Source organism: Oncorhynchus masou, chromosome 1 (genome assembly GCF_036934945.1).
Source record: "Oncorhynchus masou masou isolate Uvic2021 chromosome 1, UVic_Omas_1.1, whole genome shotgun sequence".
In the NCBI taxonomy this organism is placed as follows: Eukaryota; Metazoa; Chordata; class Actinopteri; order Salmoniformes; family Salmonidae; genus Oncorhynchus; species Oncorhynchus masou.
In genome coordinates this window covers 34,320,885-34,331,410 of record NC_088212.1, presented here as the reverse complement: position 1 = coordinate 34,331,410, position 10,526 = coordinate 34,320,885, and the positions used below count along the sequence as shown (strand labels likewise).

At 41.8% G+C, this 10,526-nt stretch overlaps 1 protein-coding gene across 3 annotated transcripts in view; it reads left to right on the top strand.

The window, feature by feature from the left end:
• The first annotated feature begins 502 nt into the window (after positions 1–502).
• The window catches only part of LOC135542693 (kinesin-like protein KIF2A), a 36,181-nt gene continuing 26,157 nt past the window's right edge, over positions 503–10,526 (top strand). For 2 of the 3 annotated variants that reach the window (XM_064969839.1, XM_064969822.1), the window contains exon 1: positions 503–691. In XM_064969839.1, the coding sequence (XP_064825911.1) occupies positions 631–691 (61 nt within the window). In that variant the 5' untranslated portion in view covers positions 503–630. Of the gene's footprint in view, positions 692–1,165; positions 1,572–10,526 lie in introns of those variants that run through there. The other variant, XM_064969830.1, reaches the window with a different exon arrangement.

Genomic DNA, 10,526 nt, shown 5'->3' with positions numbered 1-10,526 from the left:
GAGGCATTTGTAAGTAATATTCTTCAAGAATCAATGGCTATATATCATGAATTTAAAAGTTCAAAAATTGATGTAGAAATCACAGATTGACTCTTTAATTTACAAGCGCATTCCCGGCAACTTTGAGAAAAAACTCTTTATATCGAAGATGGCTATGCATATTAATGACATGCGGCTAGTTGGATAGGGTCTCTCTCCATTGAATACAAGCGGTTGACGTCAACGACCCTCGTCGAATATTCAAAAACAGATAACAATATTAAGATGTATGCACCAATCCAAATAAAGGATAGGCGGGAGCTAGACAACCTGACTTGTTGCTTTGTGTACAACGACTCCCATCGTTAGGGCGGAGAGACATTTATTTTGTTAGTATATCCATAATCGTTGGTGATTCATCGTATGCCACCATTCACCTGTACAGTAGGCCTAATTTGAATTTGGAATGGATGAAAACCTGAAGTTGGTCAACACCTTACACAAGGCACCTCTGAGCATGCGCAGTTACACCGTTTGATCACTTCCTATCTTGCTGCTGTCGGCTTCCTCCTCTCCCGGTCAAAAATTTTGATATTTCAAACACAAACAAACTAGCTGTATTTTTCTGAATATTCTCTTCACTGATGAAGAATGGCGGGTAGTTTTGGAAAGATCATCGTTGGCGTATATGTTGAAATAAAGAGAAGCGATGGTAAGTTCTCAGGTCTCGATACATTTCGCTCACTGGGAGTTGTTGGGGAAGCTTTTGTGTTGCTGTGGTGAACACACAGCAACCGTAGACGCCGAGACTGAGGCAGCTGCTAAGTTGGGGTGGCTTTATTGAGTAGCTAGCTAACGTTAGTCAACTTAGCTAGCCTAACTTTAACTAACGTTAGCTCACGAGCTAGCCAACGTTACTAGACAACCAATGCACATTAATAACCTATTAGCTCATCTGTATGCGTATCAATTAAACTAGCATGTATTGTTATAGCAGCCTAACTTGGTTAACGATGTGATTGCCATAGTTAGTTATGTCTAAATTAACACATTAGTTAAAGTTAGCAGCTTGTTGCTAGCTAAAGGCCCTGCCGCGGATGTAACTAAAGGTTACGGTAGCTAGGTATTTTAACGCCAGTCTGGTAAACTTGACTAGTTAATGTAGCTAACGTTAGTTAGGTTAACTACTTGGCATGTACGTACATGACTGGCTAGTTATTGTGTATATATACTAATATTCGCTATCCGTGTGTCATAGCTAGCATAAGTTACATATAGGTCTATTGGTGGGTATAACGGTAATCAACTGGGGTTTTGTCCTTTAGCATATTCTAACGTGCAAACGTAATGTGAGGCTCCACATTTAGCTGTTACAGGTTAGGTACTGTTTGGTGTACTGTTAGCTATCACAGATCATTTTCGACCAACCTTAACTTGGCAATACTAACGCTAACCCGACTTGGAAGACAACCAATGTCTTCTAAACGTCCATGTCTAGTTGCAGGGTGTTCGTTTGAATTTTTTATTTTTTTACATTATTAAATTAAATCAAAGTTTTGCTCCATGAAGGAATCCAATAATGTGTACGTAAGGTTGGTCGAAAATTCTTTGCTATGCCAAGCATTATTGTTAGCTTTCTATCTACAGTAATAACACTGTTCAGCCACCTGGAAAATTGTAAGTTAATGGTCTGACAAAGCGATAATTTTTATTAATTGTTGGGCAAGTACTATTGATTGTCTAGCCATGTCATGTATATAGATGTTAGCTAGTAGGCAAGCAATGGTCGTAAAAAGATCATATTGACAACCAGCCAGGTGGAATCATTATTTTTCTGTGAAATCCAGAGGACAAGGAGACCTGCTGTTTTATATATTAAGACCAACTTGATCTTATAACATGGAGTAAGTTTGCAGTGAAACCAAGATGAGCTTGAGATGTCATGGGAAGGGGAGAGAGAGGCTGTTCTTTTGATTTGTCTGTCTGAATGCCAGCTTCATTCTAGCATCTCCATACCATCAATTGTACTGTGGTGATTACAGGCAGCCAAAACCGAGTAAAGACTCATGAGGCTCCTGCTGTTCTGAGGTGTAGCACAGCAACATGCAGGAACCACCATATCCCTAAAGATTACTACAAACTCTGGGTAAAGAGACTTGTGGTTTACTTTGGTGTTCATCTATAATGGTGTGCATTATTCTTGAGTGCATCATAGCTAGGTCTAGCCCCCCGGCCTGAATGGGAAGTGAATCTTATCTAGCCTAGCATACGTACCATAGGCAGGCTGACTGATGTGGCATGGTGAGTACGGATTGCCCTCTCTGTGGGGGGTTGGTGGCTGGGGAAGCCCGATTCAACCTATTAACAACCACCCCATCTGTTGTAGGCAGCTCTCTGGAATATGCCAGGAGGACTCTCCTCTCTTGATCACTATGCCTACCATTAGCAAGGCAGTGATGGGCTCTAAGTGTGTGTTCACACATGGTCACTTTCAGACAATTTTTGTGAACTCAGTGCAGTTCGCTTAATTGTTTGTGCAGTGTGAACACTCCAAAGGAACTGAGACCCCTCCCAAAGGGACCGAACTAATTGTCAAGGATGCACAGAAATTCCAAAATGTGTTGAGTTTTGTACTGACACAATGTTAAGATGATTTATTTGCAATATGTGATCTTTGGGCTAAGAGAGCTTCATACTCTATTTATTCGATCATTGGGTTTGAATAGTGTGAGTAGATATATTTTGTGAGAGTCATAAGAGTACAAAATCAAGGTCCTCCCTATCCGGCTTGGGACATCCCAACTCTGACGTTACCCCATTGAAGTTGATATTTTAAAATGGTTGGGGTAGGGGTTCGGATTTTGGTTTTAGATGTCCCAAGGATCCCAGATAGCACTAACCACAAAATCAATGCTATCTCTTAAAGGGACAGTAGCCTACATTGAGTGTACAATTGTATTATTTAATCTGCCTTATTCTTTTGCTATTTATTCTGTTACCAATAATATTTACATGTTAATATTATCATATTCTAATTATTACGTCTAATCTTTTAACTAAATGCAATCTATTAGCTTCCAAAATGGTAGGTATATCTAGATGGCATGATCTGATGGAATGGCTTCTCTTTCCTTTTGTAAAAATCCAGAGTGCATTGCATGAATGTTGGGAAAAAGATATTGGTTCCTTTCTAAAGATAGCAATGTGAATGTAGAGAGGACTCGGACCACAAAATAGGTGAAGTGAACTGGCAAAAGAGTCCTCATTCAAAGGCAAGGGCAATGTGAATACAAAGAGAGGTTGAATTCTTTCGCTTTTCTTTATCCCAGAGTTCACTTTAAAAAAAGGCCTGAGATAGGTTATTTTAAAGGGGACTGTATCTGAAAACAGGCTCAGATTAAACACTCAACCACAAAATACCGCTTGCCTGCCATAATGATAGCTGACTATCAAGTTCAGTCTTCTTGCCATCCTAAATTATGTTTACATTTACAGTCCAGTCTACTAGTATTTTAACTGAGCAGGGTGTATCAGACACCAGCATTAATTTTAATCCCAGCTAAGACAGGAAAAACTTTGGCCATTTTTCAATGGGATAAGATATATTTAATCTTCATCATGGATTATCTACTCTATTGTACCCATTTCTGCATGAAATTATCCCCATTCAGTGTCTTTCAAAGTAGATGGATTCCTCATTTTGGAACAATGGAATGCTTAGCACCAAGCAGTCAGTAAAGTAAAGATTGTGGAATTCTTCCCCGTTGATGTCATGATGACAGATTCAGATTCTGACAGAGTCTTTGTTATGGGAGTGAAACTAATGTGTTCAGAGCTTTGTTCCTCCTGCTAAGCAGTGTAACCCCCATTAAACATACGGGTGGTGTCAACACACCCACTCAGCCAGGTTTCAGCACTAAAGTGGCCAAACATGGTTAACAATGCAGCCAGTCTCATCTCTGCTATTTAAGGCACCCGCATGCTTCCCATCTGGAACAGTTTGGAACAGTTAGCATATTCGTTTTTGTTGGTCCTGGTGTTCGGCAAGGGTTTTTTCACTGTCCAGCTGGCAACCAAGGTCAGCTTGCAGGTGCCCAGCCCGCCACAAGGAGTCGCTAGTGTGCGATGGGACAAGGAAATGGCCAACCCCTCCCCTAACCCGGACGACTCTGGGCCAATTATGCGCCGTATCATGGGTCTCCTGGTCACGGCCAGCTGTGACACAGCATGGGATCGAACCCGGATCTGTAGTTACAAAGTCCCTTAGACCGCTGTGCCACACGGGAGGCAACAGAAGGGATATTTCAATGAGAAGACGACTCATTTTCATGCACATTTTTTCACCTGAGATATATACTGCACAAAACATCTTAGTTAGATGCAGAATTGCGCAACTAAGATCTCTTTGGCAGTTATCTTAGATTAATTGTGACTTTTTGAGGAAGTGTATACTGGCTACGGCGTCTCAGGATGGACAAACAATATTATTGTCACTTTTTTTCAAGCGAAAGTCTTTTAACCTCTCGCGTCGAGCAATCCCGTATCCGGGAGCGTAATCATAGCCTCAAGCTCATTAGCATAACGGAACGTTAAATATTCATGAAAATCGCAAATGAAATGAAATAAATATTGGCTCACAAGCTTAGCCTTTTGTTAACAACACTGTCATCTCAGATTTTCTAAATATGCTTTTCAACCATAGCTACACAAGCATTTGTGTAAGAGTATTGATAGCTAGCTATGCTTTTCTTGTTTTTGTGAAAATGTTGCCTGCTGAATGCTAGGCTTAATGCTAGTATTCAGCAGGCAACATTTTCACAAAAACAAGAAAAGTATTCAAATAAAATAATTTACCTTTGAAGAACTTTGGATGTTTTCAATGAGGAGACTCTCAGTTAGATAGCAAATGTTCAGTTTTTCCAAAAAGATTATTTGTGTAGTAGAAATCGCTCCGTTTTGTTCATCACGTTTGCCTAAGAAAAAGAAAATTCAGTCATTACAACGCCAAACTGTTTTCCAAATTAACTCCATAATATCGACAGAAACATGGCAAACGTTGTTTAGAATCAATCCTCAAGGTGTTTTTCACATATCTATTCGATGATAAATCATTCGTGGCAGTTGCCTTTCTCCTCTGAACCTACTGGAAAAGTGGACGCAGCTGGAAATGGCGCAATAATTTAGACGGAGGACCCCAAGCGGACACCTGGCAAATGTAGTCTCTTATGGTCAATCTTCCAATGATATGCCTACAAATACGTCACAATGCTGCAGACACCTTGGGGAAACGACAGAAAGTGTAGGCTCATTCCTGGCACATTCACAGCCATATAAGGAGACATTGGAACACAGCGCATTCAAAAACTGGGGCATTTCCTGTATGAAATTTTATCTTGGTTTCGCCTGTAGCATTAGTTCTGGGGCACTCACAGACAATATCTTTGCAGTTTTGGAAACGTCAGAGTGTTTTTTTTCCAAAGCTGTCAATTATATGCATAGTCGAGCATCTTTTCGTGACGAAATATCTTGTTTAAAACGGGAACGTTTTTTTATCCAAAAATTAAAAGAGCGCCCCCTATATCGAAGAAGTTAAGGGAGTATGCGAGCACACTTGTTTGGTTCTCCCATCCGAGTTTGGCAACGCGCCAGCCAAACTGAAGCATGCTGACACCTTTAGGCACCATTTTAGGTCTGTTTTCAGGCAGTTAGGGTGACAGCAGTATTATTCTCTCTTTTAAATATGCTACTTTACAATTGTGTCCATCGGGAATAGAGGAGTCATGTGATTGAGCTGCATTGTACTGTATCATCTAATTGAAAGAACTGAACATATGGATATGCGAGTCCATAGACTACACTGTAACAGGTTAGACTGGCCTCTCTGCATGATGCAATCAGCTTCCAGGTGTGTTCTTAGTGCTGGTGGTGTAGGGTGGACCGCATGCTCCATTCGTGGCGAACATGGTGTAGGCTGTTTGTCACATTTTCACCCCACAGTATTTAGGCTAATCCGTTCCCCTATGATTTGTTCCCCCAAGTCAGTGACTGAGGTTCTTTCTGAATGTGACACTGTGCCCTTTGCAGCTTACCTGGGGTTCTGCCTCTGTCATCATCATGCCTTGGGAGGCTCTGCTGTATCTGTTGACCTTATGGCTGAAGTAGAGTGCAGGCCCAAGGCAAACTTAGCCAATGTACTGTTGCAACTTGCAACAAAGCAAGCAGATGCAATTTACATCCTTCAGCCCTGTGTTGTCAGTTAATGACCTTTGGAATAGAACTAAGAGCCAGAGTATGGCACTGCAGTCAGTGCACAGGGACAGGGTACCATTCAACGGTCTGTTGACATGTTTACAGCTGAACATGATTAACTGGATGTATTCTATACAGTGCTTTCAAAAAGTATTCATACCCTCATTCAGGTCTGAAAAGCCAATTTCAGGCAAAATATGTATAGAATGTTTCATTCAAATCAAAAGGGGTGCGGTCAAAAACTGATTTGAAATCAAATGCAACGACCCTATAGCATGCCAACTTCTTGTCACCCAATCTTTGGTATGTTCTCCCAGCAAGACAGCCTATATCCACTAGTAGTCTGGTCAATGTGGACTTGTTTCACTATGACTAGTGACTACTAGACTTTTGATATGCTTGCTGGCTGTTGCCCATGCTCCCTTCAATCAGGGCGAGTTGGTGGTTTCTGTTCCTAAGGTGTGTGTCCTCGTCAAATCCTCCTGAAAACTGGGCTCTGTCACCTTTCAGGTGTCCCTTCTCTTAATATAACGCTGTCTGTCTGAGGTCGGGTGTCCACAGTCTCTCCTTTTGTTGCCAGGGTAGCTTGGCAACCAACCTGATGATCCACCATGGGATTTAACAGCCTGCTACCTGGCTCTGGTCCAGCTCTACCCGTACAGATCTCTGGAGACACAGCTGTCAGAATCCCCACACACACACACAGTCTATGTAGCAAGACACTAACTAGCGGGGGCTAAGAAAATCAAGACTGCATGTCAATGTAACCGGTGTGAAATGGCTAGCTAGTTAGCGGTGCGCGCTAGTCATTTTTCAATCAGTGACGTCACTCGCTCCGAGACCTTGAAGTAGTTGTTTACCTTGCTCTGCAAGGGCATCGTCTTTTGTGGAGAAATGGGTAATGATGCTTCGTGGGAGGCAGGTTGATGTGTCCAGAGGGTCCCTGGTTCAAGCCCAGGTTGGGACAAGGAAAGGGACGGAAGTAACATAGTTACACCATGGCATTCAGGCTATTCCACTTCAGCAAGTTGTATTTCTTCAGGTAGTAGTGCATAGGCCCACACAGAAACACACCAATTGGTGTGTGTAAAGTTGGACCTAATCCCTCTTGACCAGAAGTATGTTTGTCTAGAGCAGATATTTGTCACATGCGCCGAATAACACAGGTGTGGACTTTACTGTGAAATGCTTAGTTGAAAAGTATGAATACAAATAACGAGGCTGTGAAAAAGTATTTGCCCCCTTCCTGTTATCTCTATTTTTTTTGCACATTTGTCACACGTTAATGTTTCAGATCATCAAACAAATGTAATTATTACACAAAGATAACTCAAGTAAACACAACATGCAGATGATTTTATTTAAGGGATAAAAGCTATCCGAACCTTCATGGCCCTATGTGAAAAAGTAATTGCCCCCTAAACCTAATAACTGGTTGTGCCACCCTCGGCAGCAACAACTGCAATCAAGTGTTTGCGATAACTGGCAATGAGTCTTTCACGTCGCTGTGGAGGAATTTTGGCCCACTCTTTGCAGAATTGTTTTAACTCAGCCCCATTGGAGGATTTTCGAGCATGAACTGCTTTTTTAAGGTCACGCCATAGCATCTCAATCGGATTCAAGTCCGGACTTTGACTAGGCCACTCCAAAACCTTAATTTAGTTTTTTTTAAGCCATTCAGAGGTGGACTTGCTGGTGTGTTTTGGATCATTGTCCTGCTGCAGAACCCAATTGCAGTTCAGCTTGAGGTCACAAACTGATGGCCGGACATTCTCCTTCGGAATTTTTTGTTAGAGAGCGGAATTTTTTGTTAGCGAGCAGAATTCATGCTTCCATCAATCACAGCAAGTCGTCCAGGTCCTAAAGCAGCCCCAGACCATCACACTACCATCACCATATTTGACTGTTGGTATGATGTTCTTTTTCTGAAATGCTGTGTTACTTTTACGCCAGATGTAACGTGACGCACACCTTCCAAAAAGTTCAACTTTTGTCTCGTCAGTCCACAGAATATTTTCCCAAAAGTCTTGAGGATCATCAACATGTCAGACGAGCCATCAGGTGGTTCATGGTCAGCAGTTGTTTTCGCCTAGGAACTCTGCCATGGATGCCATTTTTGCCCAGTCTCTTTCTTATGGTTGAGTCATGAACACTGTTGTGGGTTCTTTTGTGACCTCATGGATGAGTTCTCGCTGCGCTCTTGGAGTAATTTTGGTAGGCCGGCCACTCCCGGGATGGTTCACCACTGTGGACAAAGGCTCTCACCGTGGTTCGCTGGAGTCCCAAAGCTTTAGAAATGGCTTTGTAACCATTTCCAGACTGATAGATGTCAATTACTTTGTTTCTCATCTGTTCCTGAATTTCTTGCTTTTTGAGATCTTTTGGCCTACTTCACTTTGTCAGACAGGTTCTATTTAAGTGATTTCTTGATTCAACAGGTCTGGCAGTAATCAGGCCTGGGTGTGGCTAGTGAAATTGAACTCAGCTTTCCAAAATTGTGATTAACCACAGTAAATTCATGATTTAACAATGGGGGGCAATTACATTGTCACACAGGGCCATGAAGGTTCGGGATAGCTTTTTTCCCTTAATAAATAAAATGATCCCTTAAACTGCATTTTGTGTTTACTTGGGTTATCTTTGTGTAATATAAAAATGTGATCTGAAACATTTAAGTGTGACAAATGTGCAAAAGAATAAGAAATCAGTAAGAGTGCAAATACTTCTCCACAGCACTGTACAAAGAGCACCGGTACCGAGTCAGGGTACGAGGTAATTTGTACATGTAGTTAGGGGTAAATGCGACCTGGCAATCAGGATAGATAATAAACAGAGTAGCAACAGCGTATGTAGTTTGTGAAAGTCTGTGTGGCATCAATATGCATGTGTGTGTGTGTTGGAGTGTCAGTGTAGTATGTGTGGGTAGAGTCCAGTGAGTATTCATAGACCAGTGCAAAAAATAAAAGGGGGTCAATGCAAATAGTCCGGGTTTTCACTTGATTAACTGTTCAGCAGTCTTATGGCTTGAGGGTAGAAGCTGTTCAGGAGCCTTTTGGTCCCAGACTTGGCGCTCTGGTACCCTTTGCCGTGCGGTAGCAGAGACAACAATCTATGACTTGGGTGGCTGTAGTCTTTGACAATGTTGAGGGCCTTCCTCTGACACCACCTGGTATTTATTTAACCTTTATTTAACTAGGCAAGTCAGTTAAGAACTAATTGTTATTTTACAATGACTGCCTACCCTGGCTAAACCCTCCCCTAACCTGGATGACGATGTGTCAATTGTGCGCCGCCTATGGGACTCCCGATCACGGCCAGTTGTGATACAGCCCGGGATCGAACCAGGGTCTGTAGTGACTCATCTAGCACTGAGATGCACTGCCTTAGACCACTGCGCCACTCGGGAGCCTGGACGTCAAAGTAGAGGTCCTTGATGGCAGGGAGCCCAGCCCCAGTGATGTACTGGGTTGTACGCACTACCCTCTGAAGCACATCGCGGACGGATGCCAGGCAGTTGCCATATCAAGCGACGATGCAGCCAGTTAAGATGCTCTCAATGGTGCAGCTGTTGAACATTTTGAGGAGCTGAGGGCCCATAACCAAATATTTTCAGCCTATTGAGGGGGAAGAGGCATTGTGCCCTCTTCACAACTGTTTTGGTGTGTATGGACCATGATAGGTCCTTAGTAGAGGTCGACCGATGTAGGATTTTTCAAAGCTGATACTGATTCCGATTTTATTGGGGGGACCAAAAAAGCCGATACCGATTTAATCGGCCGATTTAAAAAATAAATAAAAATAAATAAATAAATATAATAATAATAAAAAATGTATTTGTAATAATGACAATTACAACAATACTGAATGAACACTTATTTAAACTTAATATAATACATCAATAAATTCAATTTAGCCTCAACTAAATAATGAAACGTGTTCAATTTGGTTTAAATAATGCAAAAACAAAGTGTTGGAGAAGTTACGTTAAAGTGCAATATGTGCCATGTAAGAAAGCTAACGTTTCAGTTCCTTGCTCAGAACATGAGAACATATGAAAGCTGGTGGTTCCATTTAACATGAGTCTTCAATGTTCCCAGGTAAGAAGTTTTAGGTTGTAGATATTATAGGACTATTTCCCTCTATACCATTTGTATTTCATTAACCTTTGACTATTGGATGTTCTTATAGGCACTTTAGTATTGCCAGTGTAACAGTATAGCTTCCGTCTCCTCGCTCGAACCAGCAACACAACGACAACAGCCACCACATCGAAGCAGTGTTACCCATGCAGAGCAAGG